The following is a 20,000-nucleotide window of genomic DNA, read 5'->3' on the forward strand; positions in this document are numbered from 1 at the left end:
CTAAATAAGACATAAGCAAGTCAATATATGGTTGTAAAATATTTAGACAAACTCATATTCCAACTCATCAAGTAAATTTAGCAGTAAATTCTACACACACACACACACACACACATTCTACACACACACACACAATGTCAAGTGGCGCAGCGTTAACACTCCTGTCTGCAACGCCGGAGACCCGTGTTCACATCTTGGCAGGAGCGAAATACAGAATCATATATCGATTGAATTTTCTAACCGTTTTGGGGCAGCCGTGGTGTACTGGTTAGCGCATCGGGCTTGTAACCGGAGGGTTGCCGGTTCGATCCCCGACCAGTCCACCACGGCTGAAGTGCCCTTGAGCAAGGCACCTAACCCCTCACTGCTCCCCGAGCGCCGCTGGTTGGGCAGGCAGCTCACTGCTCTGGGTTGTGTGATTCACCTCACTGTGTGTTCACTGTGTGCTGTGTGTTCACTAATTCGGTTAAATTGGGTTAAATGCAGAGAACTGAATTTCCCTCACGGGATCAAAAAAGTATATATTCTATTCTATTCTTCTATTCACACACACACACACACACACACACACACACACACACACACACACACACATAAACACACACATTTGTATGGAGGATTTGCTGTGACATCTTCATTATTAATCAGCATCCTCATCAGCACCAAATTCTAAGTCCTCTGGGCCATGGTGTATATCACTTGTCTACCTCAGGGAACACCCTCGCTATCTTAACGATGGATGATGTCTTTATCCATATTATGATGAGATACATTCATGGAGAGAGCAATTTGGATACAGTATGTGGAAATGTATGTTGCATTAGTGGGATACTAAAAAGCTGAAGGAGAACACCAGTTCTTTCCAAACATATTGTGAACTTGATTTGAAACATCCGTTATTATACAAAAATGCCCTGTTCAACACATGCAATCTAGGGCCGATACACATATATTGCTATAGGTATGACTACCGTATAAACTGGTGGTTGTGTATATGACTGTATTAATGATGAAGTGATTGTGTTTGTGACAGTATTATTTTGTTGACTGTAATTGTTAAGGCCAGAGCAACAGTCAAACTGTGGGCCCTTCAGTGCCTTACAACCAATTGCAAGGAGATGACAGTGTCACAAATCATATTGATGGTAATGAACACAAAATAAGATATAAGCAAGTCAATGTACAGTATGTGTCTTGACAAAGACACATTCTGATTACAGGTGTTTTTTTCCCCCTCCAGCGTCTGCACCATCAAGGCATCCCAATCCAGGGCAGGAATTCTTCTCCAACCACAAGGGGACTCTGGAGACGCGTCTTCCCTCTGCCCTCACCTCCATCCTGATTCCGCTCCAGAAGGGGCGGGTTCTTAATGACCTTGAGCGGGAGCAGGTGGAGAGCAAATCCACCAGAGCGGAACGGAACTATGTTCTGCTAACTATGATACAGAACAAGGGAGCCATAGCCCAACGGTTGTTCTACGAGGTTCTAAAGGAGGCCGATCCTGTTCTCATGAACGACCTGGAAGGAACCAACTGAATCTTAACCAGGACAAGCGGAATACTCCAACAAGTGTTCTATGAGGTTCTAAATGAGGGGGATCCATAACTGGTTCAGGAGCTTGAGGGCTAATGTCATATTTGAACCCATAGGCTCTGTGAACAGAAAAAAAGAAGAAAATATGCAGAGAAACACTGCATACTGTATATCTTTTAACAAAACAAATTACTTGCAGCAGACAAACATAAAATTGATTGAAAATACATATAATGTAAGTTGCACTGATAATTTAAAAGTGGTTGAACAGCGAATAAGTTGAACGTCTGTTCATATGATTTTGTTATCAATTCAAATAAACGTTTTATAAGTATTTGTAAAATTGGCCTGGACTCCTAATATAATGACATTTACAGTCATCATTGACCGCCACTGATTCACCCATCCACCCTGCTTACTTGATAAACACACACAATCACACACTTTTGTGCCATGATTCATCACACATAGACTGGCAAAACATAAGCAAATAAAGTTTAATATTCGATGTTTAGTAAAACAATGAAACAATGAACAATATGTGCAGAACAGTAGCCCCATGGGCCCTGATAGTTGTGGTTGGTATATAAAACATGTTCATACTGGCAGAGAAGAAAGGAAGAACTGAGTCCTGATGGAAGTCACTATATGTTGTTAGTTCTGACGAGGTTTGTCTTTGTAAATGGTGAACTAGAGCCAACAATGAATAGTCTTATCTCTCCCTTCTCTCCAAGTCCCAAACATCGCTGGAAACCTTTCCATGCACAGGAGTATCGCAAATGTTGCCATTTATAGTGTCAGAGTCAACTGGTTTTGTTCTAGAGATGGATAGAATCACAGTTTTGATTTTTTAAAAATCAATTTCTATATTTTTCAAGACAAAAGACAGAGCAAGAGATAATTATTTTCTGCAAGGAAAGTAAGGCAATTACAGTTTTTCTCTTCTCAAATCAAAATCTCGAAATTCTCAAAACTGTTTGCTCAAACTTCATTATCATCTTATCACTTGAGCACAGTAGTTTCTCCCCATCTTGAACAAATAGCAATGTTTTAGTGCATCCATGCAACTGATTTTGTGCAAATGTCTGCTGATGTTTACATTTACAATGTCTAATGTGTTAGGATAGGCACACACAGATTAGACACAACACTGTCATTTCCACATCCCATCCACCAGAAAGGGCGCGTTGGCTCACCTCGGTGTACCTCAGGGCCTACTCAGGGGCTCATTAAACTAATAAAGCAGCTCAGGTGTGGAATGGCGGGGGGTCTCGGCGTGTTGGACGTGTTCCTGAGGACTCTGCGGCTGGGTGAGTCTTGGACAGTGGGACTGGGCCTCGACGGCCGTGTGTAGGACTTACTAGGACGTATTGGGACTGTGCGACATCGACTACCCCTGTGAACTTCGCGAGATCAGCGCTTGGGCTGGTCGGCTGCGGGACCTGTTAGCTCGGGTTGGCCGGAACTCGAGGTAAGCTGGTGGAGGCCTGCCTCTCTGGTCCCTTTTCCATCCACAATTAGCTTCCTACCCACTGACTGACACGATATGCTACACTTAGGTTAGGGACCCATGGCAGGTAGTATCACACTTAGGTAAGTTCCCCCTAGACTAGACTGTAGCCGGTGGCTGGGAGTACGGTAGTGCGTGGTAGCGTTTCGGCGCTTCTGCTGCGGTGGGTATTCCCTAACAAATGTCATGTTGGACAAAAGGCACTATACAGGTTCCCTGCTGAATAGTCCCCATTTACCCCATAAACAAACTTATTTCACCGCTTGTGTCATTACATGCACATGTGTTAAACTAGCTGTCATAACTAGTCTGTCTAGCATGCTGTACACATAATATGTGACCTGACAGACAGAATATCAGGATGTAAAGAAAGATGTACAGTCGTGCACAGGGGTGTTTTACTGTATATTGGTCATTTTTTCTTGCACAATGTAGAAACATTTGTTTTCTTTACACTGTCACAATGTTGGGCAACAGAACAAAACTAGAAACTACACATATCTACTGTCTTGCAAAATAAAAAGCCCTCCATGCAAAATAATGTGTCACTTACAAAGTAAATACAAAGTAGCGCTGCCTAGCGCATTGTTCTTTAGAAAGCATTTACATAGTAAACTCATCACATCACATTGACAACAAGACAAAAAGGTTTATCATCATCCGACCATAATTTATCAATGTCATTCAAGAAATTGCTGCATGATGAGTTATTAGTGTTATTGTGCATGCTAGTGCCCTAACACACTATGCAGTTTTTTCTTCATTCTTCAGGTATAGGACAGAACTTTGTGGTTCTGAGCTGCAGTACCACTGTTGGTCAGCGGGGGGTGACAATGAGCTGGTATTGGTGAGGCAGATTGGCGAAGCTGCTGAGCTCTGGGCTGATGTTAATGCTGGATGGGCCTCCAGAGGTGCTGAGGTGGAACTGCTGCAGTATGGACACCAGAAAGATCAGGAGCTCCATCCGTGCCAATGACTCACCTGCACACACCCGTTTACCTGAGAATGCGCGCGCCCACACACACACACACACACACACACACACACACACACACACAAACATATACACACAGATAACATTTACTGTAGTCATGATTGATCATCTGTAGACTTGGATGGATGAATTGGAAGAGACAAAGAGAGTTTCTCTCTCTAATATGCGTCCAAGATTGAAAATTCACTCCACCCTCCTACAGTACCTGCAGAGAAGGGAAGGAATGCTGGGTTCTTCTTGAAACTGCCATCGTTCTCCAGGAAGTGGTCAGGGTTAAAGGTCCAGGGCTTCTCCCATTGGTCCTCGTCCCTGAGTGCAGAGTGCAGCATGGGAAGGATCGTGGTGCCCTGCAAGGGGTCAGAGGTTAGGGATCAGGAAGTATGAACACTGGGCTGTTTTAGAGTGACCCCAGTGCTACTGCTAACACCCAACACTAAAGGGTTAAACAGTGCTGCTAGCACCCAACACTAAGGGGCTAATGATTATTACTGACAGGAGGACATCATGGGCTGCCCTTTCAGATCTCCTGTACCAATTTGTATCAGTATTACATACTATGGGCCAGATGTACAAACGTTTTGCGCCCATTTCAGGCGTAACGTGCACGTATAAACATGTGGAGGATATGTACAAACAGGCCACAATGACTGCCTGCCGTGGGAGCTGAGAATGGCTAGTTGCGCTTTTCCGTGTCATGCATATTAATTCCTGGGCGGATCAGCTGAAAATGGGTGTAACACGCAAGAACAGGGGAGGAGAGGTGCTAATAGCAATTGATTTAGTATTCCGCCATATGTATGAAAACAGCGCACGTCTATTTTGTGTTGAAAAACTAATCCAAATTGCGGTTGACTGCGTCTCTTAGAAAACATTTTAGAGACAGCTGAATCAGTATTCAGAGCATCAGTTTTACTTCATTGTACTATGTCAAAAGCAACCTTAACTTTCGTTTGGCTCTCTAATATCGTATTGTCTCTTACACGACATAACCCACACTACTCAATCTGTTAGACTAAGTATTAAGTCAGCCCTAGTCTACGTGCAGTAAATAGTTCAAGTATTTTTTTAAGTGGATTAGTAGAACTACTAGGCCTACTCTGTCTGTCGCTGCTCATTGACATCTTCGTATCATCTAAGATCGCTAAACTTTGATTATTTTTAATGTTGCAATATTCAACTGCACTTGTGGTTCAGCTCTGCACACGCAATTGGCGTTGTAGAGGGGGCGGGGGCGGGCGGTGATGAACGCTGTTAACGTATTGAAGTGACAGCTTAGTAAATTCCACGCAATATAGTAAAGCACAGCATTCGCATTCTGCGCATACGAAAACTCGGTATTAGCGCTGTCTTAGTACATCTGGCCCTGAGTTTATTAGAAATAGTCTTCTTTCCTGCTAGCTGTGAAAACAAACACAAACAGTGAATAAAAATAAAACTGGGTGATTAAAGTAAAACTAGGTGTACCTTAGGAATGGTGTAACCCTTGAATGAGATGTCCTTGGTGGCCATGTGGGGGATATTGAGGGGTACGAGGTCCATATAGCGCTGAACTTCATGGATGACGGCATCAGTGAAGGCGAGGGACTTCCTGTCTTCCATTCGTGGGACACCGTATTGGCCAAGCACTGAATCGATCTCCTTATGCACGCGTTCTGCATGAATGAGGGAAAAACAGATCAAATTCATCCTGCATTATATATATGTATGGACTGGAGCCATATGCACTTCAATACAAATGTCTCTCTCTCCCTCAGTGTGTCTGGGCTGTGGTCATACCTTGAATGTCCGGTTGCTTTATGAGTATCATCAAGGCAAATCTGATGGTGGTGCTGGTGGTTTCAGTCCCAGCCAGGAAAAGGTTCAAGACTGTTGCTGCCAGGTTATCATAGTGGAACTCCGTGGTTGGGATATCTTTCTCCTAGTTGGACAAAAGTTAATTATATTGACTCTTTTAGCACCTGAATAACAGCGTTTGTACAAACGCTGTATCTGCATAGCAACTGACCTGCTCGAGTCTGATGAGGAAACAGTCAATGAAGTCTCGAGGGTTGTCTGGGTCCAGAGTCTCCTTGTGCTGCTGGATCTTGTCTTTAATGAAGGCTTTCAGCTCGTCCATCAGTTTGAAGACCGTTTGATGGGGCCCAGGTAGGAGATCCATCAACGTGGGAAAGATGTTGTACAGCTGGGGGGTAGGGGGTATTATACTGGCTTACATGACATACTGGTGTCTCTACAAGTCATCAACTGAATATTGAACAAGACTGATTTTATTGACTGATGACAAAGGAGGACTATGTATTTGTGTGACACAAACATGCATATTAGTGTAAACATTTTGTCGAGACTGTCTTTGTTTAATAATAATGGTCTATTACCAACATTTTAGCTTCACCACTTACTGTCTTTCCCTAGTCTGGCTATCACTATACTAAGCTCAATCTTCTAAGATTCAACATTAGTCTGGGGAGTCAGCGTTATATTTCTACTGCACAAGAGGAGTGATCAGTGGGCATAGTTCAGATGACTCTGAACACTGTTGGATAGTCCTTCAACAAGTCAGAATAACGATCCAGGTGCGCCTCTTGGATAAGCTAGTTTTTGATTGGACCCAGCAAACATGGACAGGAAGCAGGAGAGATAGATGTGCAGGTTCTAGTCTAGAGCTGCAGGGCGAAATCCAAATCGCCGGCAGATCAGGCAGGGTTTACCCAGCCTAGTCTTTCCCTTTTCTTTTCCCTTTTTCTTTTTATCCTTTCATCTTTATTAGCCTTGACAGGCTTATCCGTCTCTACCCAACTGTGGTGAGGCCGATTATTTCCAATCCTCTCCATTTACCACTGTTTTCTCTCTTTCCTCATTTTCCCTATTCACTCTGTTACTCTCTCTGTCCATCCTCTCTTTCTTTGGTTTCTCTTATTCCCTCTTGTCCATACCGGTCCCCAGGGGCTGCTTCCAAAGCGAGCCACAGAAGAGATGATCTGGAGAAGACGCAGGAAGTTGACGTCGTCATAGCTAAAGCGCTGCCCAAACACCAGAGCACAGATCACGTTGGACACGGCACGGCTCAGGACAAACATGGGGTCAAATGGAGCCACTGAAGGAGAGAGAGAGAAAAAGAGGGATGAGAGAAAGAACACTGGTCCTGTAGTGGCAAGCACCACTTTCTCTCTGTCCTCTCTCTCACTCACACACACACACACACACACACACACACACACACACAAACACACACACACACACACACACACACAATCTCTCTCTCACTCTTGGTTTGTCTCAGGCTCTCCAGCAGGTGTGTGCTCTCCTCCTGAATCCACTGCTCCATCTTCTTGCGCCCCATCCCAAAGTCTTTGAGCGTGCTCAGTGTGAAGCGTCTCAGCTGGAGCCAGCGCTCACCGTTACTGAAGATCAAACCTGAGGGTGAATGGGAGATAAATCAGTATACACACCAGTAAACCAGTACAGTACTATATTAACACATCATCAGCATACACACCAGTAAACCAGTACAGTACTATATTAACACATCATCAGCATACACAGGTAAACCAGTCCAGTACTATATCAACACATCATCAGCATACACAGGTAAACCAGTACAGTATATATCAACAGATCATCAGCATAAACCAGTACAGTATACTGTATTAAAGGAATACGCCACCCAAAAATGAAATTAAGCTAGTCTCGGTCACCCCCAGAGTTAGAACAGTGAAAAAAACCCGGTTAAAATCCGTCCGGGCATTCTCCTGCTTTTGGAGCAGCGATTTTAGCTTTAGCTTAGCACAGTTGCTGTAGATGAAGGGTGTCAGTGAGCACGTCCTCCAAAAAATGGCCAAGACGTCTACATTTTTTTCTAAATATATCTTGGGAGCCGTGTGTTCAAAACGAGTACAAATCATAATGCAAAATCGAACAAGACTATTACCTGGGCAGATCTTTACTTGGAACTATATTCAGCCTCATCGCCGACGAAGCACCGCTAGCTAGGCGCAAAGTTCTCACGTAGCACCACTTGAATCCCATCCCGTGAAGTTCCAGTCGAATCTAGAAGTTGGGAGTTTACAAGACTGCTACGTGAGAACTTTGCGCCTAGCTAGCGGTGCTTCGTCGGCGATGAGGCTGAATATAGTTCCAAGTAAAGATCTGCCTAGGTAATAGTCTCGTTCGAAAGCAAAGCAGGAGAATGCCCGGACGGATTTTAACCGGGTTTTTTTCACTGTTCTAACTCTGGGGGTGACTGAGACTAGCTTAATTTCATTTTTGGGTGGCGTATTCCTTTAACACACATCAGCATACACAGGTAAACCAGTACAGTACTGTATTAACACACATCAGCATACACAGGTAAACCAGCACAGTACTGTATTAACACACATCAGCATACACAGGTAAACCAGCACAGTACTGTATTAACACACATCAGCATACACAGGTAAACCAGCACAGTACTATATTAATATCAGCATCAGCATACACAGGTAAACCAGTACAGTATATATCAACAGATCATCAGCATACACAGGTAAACCAGTACAGTACTGTATTAACACACATCAGCATATACAGGTAAACCAGTACAGTATATATCAACAGATCATCAGCATACACAGGTAAACCAGTACAGTATATATCAACAGATCATCAGCATACACAGGTAAACCAGTACAGTACTGTATTAACACACATGAGCATACACAGTTAAACCAGCACAGTACTATATTAATATCAGCATCAGTGGCATCATGCCCATTAACGGAAGAGGGGCATGTGCACCCATCTCGTTCCTACTTAACTTTTGAGACCCATTATAAGCTCAGAATAATGTGTCTCAAATGTATTATTCTGGATGTGAAAATCACAGCCAAATGGTCAATCACCTCCCAAAAAGTGAAACTGCATGAATGTTTTAACAGTTTGGATAAAACACTGCTCACTGAATAAACGTAAATGTAAATGACCAGAGTACTCACCATATCCTTTCAACAATTTCATGGCCAAAGGTATCTGTGCCCTTCCTGCAAAGTCATCTGCCTGGTCCACCAGGGCCTCCTTTACAGTCTGGTACCCACTCAGAATCACTAAGTGCTGGGGTCCAAAATGCACAGAGATGACTGGCCCATACTGCTTACTCCACTAGGATGAGGGAGAAAGAATGTTTAGTATTTATGTTAAACTGATTGGCCCTGTTCTGAAGTAACAAGACCCTGAGTGGTTAAATCGGCTAAATGCAGACACTGCTAAGTACAACACCGCAAAAAGTGATATCTTACTTTTTTTACGTTTTATAATCTTACTTCAAAATACAAACTTCTAGTTAGTATTGTTTTTAGTATAATGATGCTTACTGTAGAATTCTGGGGTATTCTTATTGTATTCTGATGTGTTCATATGTTACTCTCCTGGGTAGGATATTAGTGGTGAGGTACGCACCCCGTTGTACATGACTTTTTCTAGCTCCAGAATAGCTGACATTAAGTAGGGCATCTTGTAGCTTGGGAACATCAGTGAAAACATGGGCCAAAGGAGATAGCAGTGAGCACTGTGTGTCTGGATTTTGCCATCTCAGAGCTGGTTTTGTACAAGGGTTGCCACCTGCCCAATGGCATGATTGACATTATAATGACTGTTTTATCTTTAAAAAAAAAAAAAAAAAAAAAAAAAACAAGATGATGGACACTACTTTTTCACAAGGTTAAAAGTTAAAGTTGACTTATACTTAGCTGATTGTTCCGTCCCTCCATTACCCTGGTGTGGTGTAGTTTCCCCATCTCTGTGTTTTGTACCTAATTATGTGCAGGTGCGACCTGTTAGGAGTGGGTGGAGCCACCCCTTTAATTATCTGGGCAGCCGTGCAGTCGGAGGAGACTTTGGTTCTGGTGACCACGTCTGTTGTTGGCCTTCCAACAGTTTTCCTTTTCTGTTGCAGTTTATCTCCCATGTTCTGTTTTATAATTTACCTTATTATTTAATATACCCAGACAAACTTGCCCAAGTGACTTTTCGGTAATTTGATGTTGTGGCCAGTGCGCCTGATCATAACACTGATGCTTTTATACAAAGTGACACGGACTCACAACGGTCCGAGGTTCTTCAGGGACTCAAGCCTGGGAGGACACCCAAATAGGTCTAAGAGCATCCGCCATCAAACTTAAAACCATCGTAAAGTAACGTAAAATAATCAACAAACGCAGAATACAGTATGTGCATACAGCTCACCTTCATGAAGGTCCTATAGGGCGCTCTCCTGTCCACTTGGGTCAGGTTTCCCAGCAGGGGCAGCCCAGTGGGGCCTGGGGGCAGTGCACGCCCCTGTGTCCCCCTCCTCCTCCAGAACAGCAGCAGCAGGAGCAGCACCAGGCCAGCTAGCAGCAGCACGCTGGACTCAGACATGACGCTCACACTTCCTCTACAGTCAGAGGCTCCTGTGAACAGGACGTAGATGCTGTTCGTCTAAGATTATAAATGTGTGATGAGAATGTGGTGCCCTGCACTTTCTATTGGATGGCATGATAAAAGATGTATGGTACATTTTTAGATAGCTGTCAAATACACACTCGACCACCTCTGTGTTATTATGGATTTGCAATCAAACTCACCCCACAAAGGTTCAAGGCACCTTCCTCTACCTGAAGGGCTGATTTCCCACAGAGATGTTTTGGTCAGTGCGTCAACTTAATCAATTACTCTCTGTCTCTCTCCCTCTTTCTCTCTCTCTTTCTCTCTCCCTCTTTCTCTGTCTCTCTATTTCTCCTTATTTTTTTTCTTCAATGCCTCTGTCTCTCACTCTGGTACCCTCTCTATGTTTTGATTGTTGACTGAGAGGTTTTATGTGCTCTCTGATGAAAGGAGCCAGTGGGCAGAGTTGCTATCAGCAGTAGGACAGAGGTAAAGCAGTACCGTAATCTCTGGCATAATGCACCCCATTAAACCTGTCAGCACACCTTCAGCAGTAGGACAGAGGTAAAGCAGTACCGTAATCTCTGGCATAATGCACCCCTTTAAACCTGTCAGCACACGTTCAGCAGTAGGACAGAGGTAAGTACAGTAAATACCTTAATCTCTGGAATATTGTTCCCTTTTAAGCCCTCAGTGCAAATGTCAACACATAAGCAAGCAACACTGTCAATAGACTATCAGCATCTCCAAAACTAGGAGCATGGTTGAATGAGAAATCATGTCAGACCTCAAATGGATATAAACTGGGAAAAACGTTTGAAACCAACTGACATTCCAAAGACATGTTCTAGACAGCCATGTGGCATTATGAATATACGTAAAACTAAAACAATACATATGAAAGATGAAAATGTATTAAAGTGTTAAATTGAAGAGATAAAATAATGACTTACATACAGTAATACTGACTGAGCACCTTCCTCATTATCCTAAATAGACATCCTTGTTCATCACCCACCTTGTCATCTCACTGTGACAGAAAGGACACTCATATTGTCAGTGCCCTGGATGTTTTATTTCATTTATACAGGCCAAAACAAAATGTAGCTAGTTTGGTCTCTCACAGAAATATGTAGGAGGATCAGAACTCCTGACCCCCAGTCTTCCTGCCTGCAATGTTGACAGCTTTGGTGATCTTTGTGCAGAGAGGCAGCTCTCACCTTTGCACACACCCCCAACCAGCCTGCAGTCCATATCTCAGAATCAAAACAAACCAACCTCACAGCAATGTGGGCCTTTCTCCAACACCATAAAGAGAGGAAGGTTCACCTGGGATTCTCTCACCTCTGAACACACTGGAGCATAAAAGGCAATAAAAGTGTGTGTGTGTGTGTGTGTGTGTGTGTGTGTGTGTGTGTGTGTGTGTGTGTGTGTGAGAGAGAGAGAGAGAGAGAGAGAGAGTGTGTGTGTGTGTGAGAGAGAAAGAGAGAGTGTGTGTGTGTGTGTGTGTGTGTGAGAGAGAGAGAGAGAGAGAGAGAGAGAGAGAGAGAGAGAGAGAGAGTGTGTGTGTGTGTGTGTGTGTGTGTGTGTGTGTGTGTGTGCAAAGGTGAGCACTGCCTGTGCTGTTTGCACAAAGGTCAAGACAGGTAGCCTGGCTTTGGTCTCAAGTGTTTGGGAAGGCTGGCTTTAACCCTTATGCAGGGTAGAGATCACCATACCATGCATTTTTTCCTCTTTTTTTGCCTGTTCACTTTACATTTGAAATTAATAAGATCATGTGGCAACACAGAGACAAGATTAGCCTATATGCTACCCTTCCTTTCACAGTTCAATAAGCCATTATGCTATGATATAATTAGACTACATGCTATTTTCCCCTTCACAAATTATTATGGTAACACTTTGCGGTAAGGGTACATGAATCATCATGAATTCATTCATGATTTATGCATTACCTAATGCTTAATATCTCATGAATCATCAGGAATTGACATGAGTTCACCATATGCCATTCATGACCTCATGAACAACGCATCAACTAAAGCATTAAGTATGGTGGCTACATCATTATGAACTATGGTTTATTAAGCATGACCATGATGATCATGATGATTTATTTTTCTGCACATGAATCATAATGAATTCATGCATTACCCTTAACCCTCATATTGTCCTCAAATCTTACCGACGTTCGTTATCCTTGGGGTCAATTTGACCCCAGCTAACAAAACTCTCAAAAAATGATTGAAATTATTTTTTTTACCCAGTTTTTTTTGTGGTAGGTACTTAACAAGAGTGTAATAACCACCATCAAAAGCCCTACAAAACAATCCCAGCCCCCCACACTCCTTTATGAACCCTGGAACCCTGGCTGGCAATATGGCCAATCCAGTATCAACAGCCCAAAGGCTGAGTTTTTGGACTTTTTCAGACCTGCCAAAATAACTGATATGTAATATGTACTTGTTTATGTAATAATGATAATAAGTACATGTTCTCATACTATTACAATAATAATATTCATATTGTGTCAAATATTAATTTACCTCATGTTTAATAAAAATGGGGTCAAATTGACCCCAATACCACCAACGTAACTATTTTTTTTACAGGACATTGGAAAAAATTTTTTGTGCAAATTTCATGTTTACTCTGTTGTACCCTTCAAATGAGGAAAAGTCATGAAACTTGAAGCAAAACAAAAAAAGTTAACCATATATTTTATGATGTTAAACATGGCTTGGGGTCAAATTGACCCCAAGGACAACATGAGGGTTAACACAATACATTACACAATTCGTTACTCCCCAACACTGGTGAGTGCCAGCACCACTAGATATGCCCTCATGACACTCATGAAGCACCTGGACATTCAAGTTATTATAATTAGTTGGAAATGGAGTGAACTAAATGTGGAATTGTGGAAATGAATGGGCAAAGAAAAGGGGGCATGGCACGTGCTCTCCAAATGCAGGATAGAGCTGAAATTTCCAAACAAGATCGATTGATATGGTTACTTCTGTTTTTTTCAAGAATCACAGAAAAGGGGGGAAAGCAAGCCTATTATGAGCTATGCACAGACGCATATGATAGACATCCACGGTGCCCAAAAAACAGATCTGGATCTAGACAGATTTGGTCAAATATGAGAAAATTAATGTTTGGTTGCCAGACCACATCTCATTTGAGAAGTGGTAGGCGCTAGCCAGGCTATTTCAGTGGTGCAGACTAGAGATAAATCCAATGACCCCAGGTGAACCTTCCTCTCTTTAATGGGCCATTTACAATGCTGAAAAAGGAAAGGCCCACATTTGTGTGAAGTTAGTTTGTTTCGATTTTGAGATATGGACTGCAGGCTAATTGGGGGTGTGTGCAAAGGTGAGAGCTGCCTCTCTGCACAAAGATCACCACCGCTGTCAACATTGCAGGCAGGTAGCCTGGGGGTCAGGATTTCTAATCTTCCTACTCATGTCTGTCAGAGATAAAAAAAAATGGCTGCATTTTGTTTAGGTCTGCATAAATTAACTAAAACATGTGTACTTCATACTTCATTTTTTTTTCATATCTCATACTTTTTTAGTTTTATTAGCTTAGTTTTATATCAGTAATGGCAAGTGGCTGCCAGAAAATGTCTTTAGAATCTCTGTTGGCTTCATACATTTTCCCAGTGATTTCTCAATCAACCATTCTTCTAATTTTGGAGATGCTGCTAGGCTGTTGTCAGTGTGGCTTGCTTTTGTGTTGAAATTTGGACTGAGGGCTTTACAGGCTGACGGCCAGCTAAAAGAGTTAAAGGAGTGCATTATTCCAGAGATTACGGTAATGATTTACATCTATCCCAATGCTGAAGGTGAGCTGACAGGTTTAAAGGGCCGCATTATTCCAGAGAATACGGTATAGGTTTACTTTTGTCCCACTGCTAATAGTAACTCTGCCCACTGCCTTCTTTCGTCACAGAGTGCATAAAACCGCTCAGTCCACAATAAAAACTTTGAGAGATTATGAGAGTGAGAGACAGACACCCAGAGGCATTGAAGAAAAAAAGATAAGAGAAATAGACAGAGAGAAAGAATGAGAGAGAGAGTGACTAATTGATTAGGTTGAAGCACTGACCAAGGCATCTGTGTGGGAAATCACCCCTTCAGGGAGAGGAAGGTGCCTTAACCCTTTGTGGGGTGAGTTTGATTGCAAATCCATAATAACACAGAGGTGGTCTAGTATGTATTTGACAGCTATCTAAAAGTGTTCCATGCATCTTTTATCATGCCATCCAATAGAAAGTGCAGGGCACCACATTCTCATCCCAAATTTATAATAGACGAACAGCATCTACGTCCTGTTCACAGGAGCCTCTGGCTGTAGAGGAAGTGTGAGCGTCATGTCTGAGTCCAGCGTGCTGCTGCTAGCTGGCCTGGTGCTGCTCCTGCTGCTGCTGTTCTGGAGGAGGAGGGGGACACAGGGGTGTGCACTGCCCCCAGGCCCCACTGGGCTGCCCCTGCTGGGAAACCTGACCCAAGTGGACAGGAGAGCGCCCTATAGGACCTTCATGAAGGTGAGCTGTATGCACATACTGTATTCTGCGTTTGTTTATTATTTTATACACGTTTGATGGTGGATGCTCTTAGTCCTATGTGGGTGTGGTGGAGCTCTGGTGCCTGATAATCGAACCGGTCCTCCCAGGCTTGAGTCCCTGAAGAACCTTGAATCGTTGTGAGTCATGTCAATTTGTATAAACGCATCTGCAAAATTAATTCAACATTAACATTTAACTTTTAGCAATGTGATATTGACATCTGTGCATCAGGTATTAGCACTATAAATAAGAGACACTTATATGATGCCTTAAAAGGACTTTGGTGATATCTTTCCAAGTGTTATAAATTAATCTTATATTAAGATAAACAAAATAGTGTTGTTTTTAGTATAAAGATACTTACTTTGAACTTTCTTGTAAGATTATTTGACTTAAGACATAAAAAACAAGTACATTTACTGCCTATGGATTAAGAAAGTTAACTTTAATTTAAGATAAGATTTAAGGCAAGTGATCTTCAGTCTTTTTTAAAAAAAAAAAAACATTTCCTTAATCCATTGGCAGATAAATTATTTAAAGAAAGATATAAAGAAAATAAAGAAAAATAAGATTTTAAATGTTTTGTTATGTTTTGTGTCAAATAATCTTACAAGAACACTGAAAATAAGTATCCTAATACTAAAAACAATACAAACTAGATTTTAAAATAAGATTATACAAATGAGTAAGATATCACTTTTTGCAGTGTTACGTATTAAACAACTCAGGGTCATGTTGTTCTCTCTCCCTCATACTAGTGGAGTAAACAGTATGGCCCAGTCATCTCTGTGCATTTTGGACCCCAGCACTTAGTGATTCTGAGTGGGTACCAGACTGTAAAGGAGGCCCTGGTGGACCAGGCAGATGACTTTGCAGGAAGGGCACAACCGCCTCTGGGCATGAGATTGTTGACAGGATACGGTGAGCTGTCTTTCTTTTCAGGTGTCAGTGGCACTGTGGATCTTTGTCATTGTAAAAATCCTTCTTTACAGCAGTGACGATGCACTTGTACTGTAAAAAAGGACAGTAGCAACTAGTAGCTTGTGAAGTTGGTAGATTGTTTACTTTTGTTTCTGATGGCCAAAACACATTTGTGTCAGTGGACATGGTCCATTAAAAGTAGATTTATGAGGAAAAACACATTTGTGTTAGTGGACATGGTCCATTAAAAGTAGATTTATGAGGAAAAAGCTTGGGAGAGCAGCCTTTCATCTTGAATCTGATCTTAAGTCTCTCTAAACTCACACCCAAAGCCATTATATTTTGGGGGAGTTGAGCTTGCCTGCTTCACCATAGTTTTGTCTCTCAGCAGGCCAGTAGGCAGCATAAAGAGGGTATCATTCAGTCACAGGTGAGAGGGGCAGATCTGGAGGATAGAGGACACTGGCTATCGGCAAGAAACATGGGGGAAATGATCATAGGGTTATTCTGAGAGCTACTTGTGGAGCTGACTGTAAACAAAGTCAGAAGTCAGTGAGGTGCAGAGGCATAAGTGTTAGCATATCTGGGGCACAGTTTCATGGAAGCATGAGCTCCTGCTCTTTTGCAGCTTTGTAAGTCAGACGACTGTGAACTTTATCAAGTGTATCAGAGACAAGATGGCCACAGGGTCAGGATTGTCTAAGTGGATATTCACATTGCAGAGGATAAGGATGGGAAAGTCATATGTAATGGATTCAGTTAACTATTAGTGTGGTTAAGTGTGTTACAGAGGAGGAAACTCTGGTGATCTTGCAGAAGAGACATCAAACATCATTAATGCAGTACCATGGTTCCACTTGTTAGTCGTTTAGCACCATACTGTTGTACCTGTGTTAGTCAATTTAAATATTGCTATACTGTTTAACCTGTGTGTGTTGATGTTAATACAGCACTGTACTGGTTTACCTGTGTATGCTGATGATGTCTTAATATAGTACTGTACTGGTTTACATGTGTATGCTGATGATGTCTTAATATAGCACTGTACTGGTTTACCTGTGTATGCTGATGATGTCTTAATATAGTACTGTACTGGTTTACCTGTGTATGCTGATGATGTGTTAATATAGTACTGTACTGGTTTACATGTGTATGCTGATGATGTGTTAACATTGTACTGTACTGGTTTACCTGTGTATGCTGCTGATGTGTTAATATAGTACTGTACTGATGTGTCTCGTGCACACTCAGGTTTGATCTTCAGTAACGGTGAACGCTTGCGCCAGCTGAGACGCTTCACACTGAGCACGCTCAGAGACTTTGGGATGGGCCGCAAGAGGATGGAGGAGTGGATTCAGGAGGAGAGCACACACCTTCTGGAGAGCCTGAGACAAACCAAATGTGAGTGTGTGTGTGTGTGTGTGTGTGTGTGTGTGTGTGTGTGTGTGTGTGTGTGTGTGTGTGTGTGTGTGTGAGTGTGAGTGTGAGTGTGAGTGTGAGTGTGTGTGTGTGTGTGTGTGTGTGTGCACGTGTGCATGTGGAGAGCCTGAGACAAATCAATATGAGAAAGAGTGTGAGTGTGTGTATGTGTGTCTATCTGTGTGCATGTGTGTGTGTGGAGAGCCTGAGAGAAACCAAGTGTGAGTGTGTATCTGAGTGAGTATGGATCATCTTGCAGTCCTGCATGCTGTCCTGTCAAAATGCATCATGTGTTAATGTGTGAATACATCTTGGACAAGGCAGTTTCTTGTTATTTTTACCAGATTTTTTCCTTAATTTCACCCTTCTTTTGAAAATGCCTCCAGCAGTCCTGTTTGAACTTGCAATATAGTCTTGCTTGGCACTACAGGGCCACTATAATTTTTGTCATCTCTTTTTCTTTCTCTCTCCTTTAGCGGCTCCATTTGATCCCATGCTGTTCCTGAGCCGTGCCGTGTCCAACGTGATCTGTGCTCTGGTGTTTGGACAGCGCTTTAGCTATGACGACGTCAACTTCCAGCGTCTTCTCCAGATCATCTCTGCTGCAGTTCGCTTTGGGGGCACCCCCTTGGGTCTGGTATGGACAAGAGGGAAAAAGAGAAAACAAGGACGGAGAGGATGAACAGAGGCAGAGAAACAGAGGACAGAGAGAAAATATGGAAACAGAGGATGGACAGAGACCAAGAGAAACACAGGGAAAGAGAGAAAACAGAGGGAATGGGAGAATGCATCCCCACTGTAGGGTAGAGAGGGATGAGCCTGTAAGGCTGATAAAGATGAAAGGATAGAAATAAAAAGAGAAAAGGGAAGGCAGGAAGTGGTGACAAAAATGTTGGTCATAGACCATTATTATTAAACCAAGACCAACAATCTTGACAGAATGTTTCCACTAATATGCATGTTTGTCTCACACAAAAACACTATTCTCCTCTCTCATCAGTCAGTCCAATCAGTCTTGTTCAATATTCAGTTGATGACTTGTTGAGACACCAGTATGTCATGTAACCAGTACAATACCCCCTCCCCCCTACAGCTGTACAACACCTTTCCCATGTTGATGGATCTCCTCCCTGGCCCCCATCAAACGGTCTTCAAACAGATGGACGAGCTGAAAGCCTTCATTAAAGACAAGATCCAGCAGCACAAGGAGACTCTGGACCCTGACAACCCTCGAGACTTCATTGACTGTTTCCTCATCAGACTCGAGCAGGTCAGTTGCTTAATGCAGATAGCACACCTTTTATTTCATGTCTTTGTACACACTCTGTTATTCAGGTGCTAAAAGAGTCAATATAATGAACTTTTGACTAACTAGGAGAAAGATATCCCAACCACGGAGTTCCACTATGATAACCTGGCAGCAACAGTATTGAACCTTTTCATGGCTGGGACTGAAACCACCAGCACCACCATCAGACTTGCCTTCATATTACTCATAAAGCACCCGGACATTCAAGGTATGACCACAGCCCACACACACTGAGGGAGAGAGAGACATTTGTATTGAAGTGCATATGGCTCCAGTCCATACATCTATATATCTACATATGTTTTTCCCTCATTCATGCAGAACGTGTGCATAAGGAGATCGATTCAGTGCTTGGCCAGCACGGTGTCCCACGAATGGAAGACAGGAAGTCCCTCCCCTTCACTGATGCCGTGATCCATGAAGTTCAGCGCTATATAGACATTGTACCCCTCAGTCTCCCCCACATGGCCACCAAGGACATCTCATTCAAGGGCTACACCATTCCTAAGGTACACCTACACTCTTTAAAGCAATGTGTTGGAAACAACACCAACTGTGTTGTCTTTATCTACTGTAAACACATTCATCTCCAACACATCCTTAATGAGAGTGTAGTTTAACTTTTATTACCTAGTTAGACTTTCATTCACTGTCTGTGTTTGTGCTTTCACAGCTAGCAGAAAAAAAATATTTCTGATAAACTCAATATGTAATACTAATACATAATACTTAAAATGAATGGTAACCCTTTATTTTAATGTGTTGCTGTTACAGTGTACCCACCTAATTAGGTACAGTGGTACAACCTGTGTAACAACATGTACTAAAATGTACTAGCATCGTACTTGCATTATGTATTTGTGGGTACCTTTTTGTAAAAGCACTCAGTATTACAATATAACAACTACACGTAGGTACCCACAAATACGTAATGCAATGACAATGTTAGTACATACTAGTACATGTGGTTACACAGGTTGTACCACTGTACCTGATAGGGTAGGTACACTGTAACAGCGACACATTAAAATAAAGTGTTACCAAATGAATTGTTTCTAAATATGAATCTGATTTGGGTAATTTGGTACTGAAGATCTGAAAGGGCAGTGCTGTCCTCCTGTCAGTAGCCTATAATCATTAGCCCCTTAGTGTTGTGTGCTAGCAGTATTCATTAGCCCCTTACTGTTGAATTTTAACAGCAGTGCTGGGCTTACTCTAAGTGCCTCTCTCAACATCCTTCTTCGATCCTCGATGCTCAATCCTCCAGACTCGTTCCCACTGATCTATTACTAGCACTGGATAGACTATCCCATTGTTGCCGCTCCATCATTCTTTATCTAGA

General features: G+C 42.5%; 3 protein-coding genes across 7 annotated transcripts in view; 2 read left to right on the top strand and 1 right to left on the bottom strand.

Moving 5' to 3' along the window:
• LOC134100154 (serine/threonine-protein kinase/endoribonuclease IRE1-like) overlaps positions 1 to 1,869 on the top strand; it is a 7,498-nt gene extending 5,629 nt beyond the window's left edge. The window contains exons 10-11 of one of the 2 annotated variants that reach the window (XM_062553228.1): positions 1,062 to 1,145; positions 1,241 to 1,869. In XM_062553228.1, coding sequence (XP_062409212.1) covers positions 1,062 to 1,145; positions 1,241 to 1,536 — 380 coding nt within the window. In that variant the 3' untranslated portion in view covers positions 1,537 to 1,869. The remainder of the gene's footprint in view (positions 1 to 1,061; positions 1,146 to 1,240) is intronic. The other variant, XM_062553229.1, reaches the window with a different exon arrangement.
• Positions 1,870 to 3,435: 1,566 nt separating this feature from the next.
• LOC134100236 (cytochrome P450 2F3-like) lies at positions 3,436 to 11,552 on the bottom strand. Of its 3 annotated transcripts, none has more exons than XM_062553336.1 (10): positions 11,455 to 11,552; positions 10,257 to 10,462; positions 9,011 to 9,173; positions 7,302 to 7,451; positions 6,971 to 7,131; positions 6,043 to 6,219; positions 5,814 to 5,955; positions 5,502 to 5,689; positions 4,243 to 4,384; positions 3,436 to 4,042 (listed from the first exon to the last, which is right to left on the bottom strand). In XM_062553336.1, the coding sequence occupies exons 2-10, from the start codon at positions 10,428 to 10,430 to the stop codon at positions 3,861 to 3,863; spliced, it is 1,479 nt and encodes a 492-aa protein (XP_062409320.1). In that variant the 5' UTR covers positions 10,431 to 10,462; positions 11,455 to 11,552; the 3' UTR covers positions 3,436 to 3,860. The 3 variants fall into 3 exon arrangements, with proteins under 3 accessions (XP_062409320.1, XP_062409318.1, XP_062409317.1); XM_062553334.1 differs by lacking the exon at positions 11,455 to 11,552 and adding an exon at positions 10,637 to 10,852 and having other exon boundaries at positions 10,257 to 10,490; XM_062553333.1 differs by lacking the exon at positions 11,455 to 11,552 and adding an exon at positions 10,637 to 10,851.
• Positions 11,553 to 14,455: 2,903 nt separating this feature from the next.
• Positions 14,456 to 20,000, top strand: part of LOC134100237 (cytochrome P450 2A5-like) — a 7,229-nt gene continuing 1,684 nt past the window's right edge. Inside the window, exons 1-8 of one of the 2 annotated variants that reach the window (XM_062553337.1) lie at positions 14,456 to 14,611; positions 14,783 to 14,988; positions 15,768 to 15,930; positions 17,182 to 17,331; positions 17,826 to 17,986; positions 18,443 to 18,619; positions 18,725 to 18,866; positions 18,980 to 19,167. In XM_062553337.1, coding sequence (XP_062409321.1) covers positions 14,815 to 14,988; positions 15,768 to 15,930; positions 17,182 to 17,331; positions 17,826 to 17,986; positions 18,443 to 18,619; positions 18,725 to 18,866; positions 18,980 to 19,167 — 1,155 coding nt within the window. In that variant the 5' untranslated portion in view covers positions 14,456 to 14,611; positions 14,783 to 14,814. Of the gene's footprint in view, positions 14,612 to 14,782; positions 14,989 to 15,061; positions 15,147 to 15,767; positions 15,931 to 17,181; positions 17,332 to 17,825; positions 17,987 to 18,442; positions 18,620 to 18,724; positions 18,867 to 18,979; positions 19,168 to 20,000 lie in introns of those variants that run through there. The other variant, XM_062553338.1, reaches the window with a different exon arrangement.

Source organism: Sardina pilchardus, chromosome 13 (assembly GCF_963854185.1).
Source record: "Sardina pilchardus chromosome 13, fSarPil1.1, whole genome shotgun sequence".
NCBI classification, from domain to species: Eukaryota; Metazoa; Chordata; class Actinopteri; order Clupeiformes; family Clupeidae; genus Sardina; species Sardina pilchardus.

Excerpts from the sequence above, each read along its gene's own strand:
- LOC134100236 (XM_062553336.1), bottom strand. The coding sequence starts at position 10,430 with ATGTCTGAGTCCAGCGTGCTGCTGCTAGCTGGCCTGGTGCTGCTCCTG. Across the intron at positions 7,132-7,301 it reads GAGCCTGAGACAAACCAAGA|TGGCTCCATTTGACCCCATG; the intron begins GTGAGAGAGAGA and ends TCTCTCCTTCAG. Across the intron at positions 4,385-5,501 it reads AGGGTTACACCATTCCTAAG|GGCACCACGATCCTTCCCAT; the intron begins GTACACCTAGTT and ends GACCCCTTGCAG.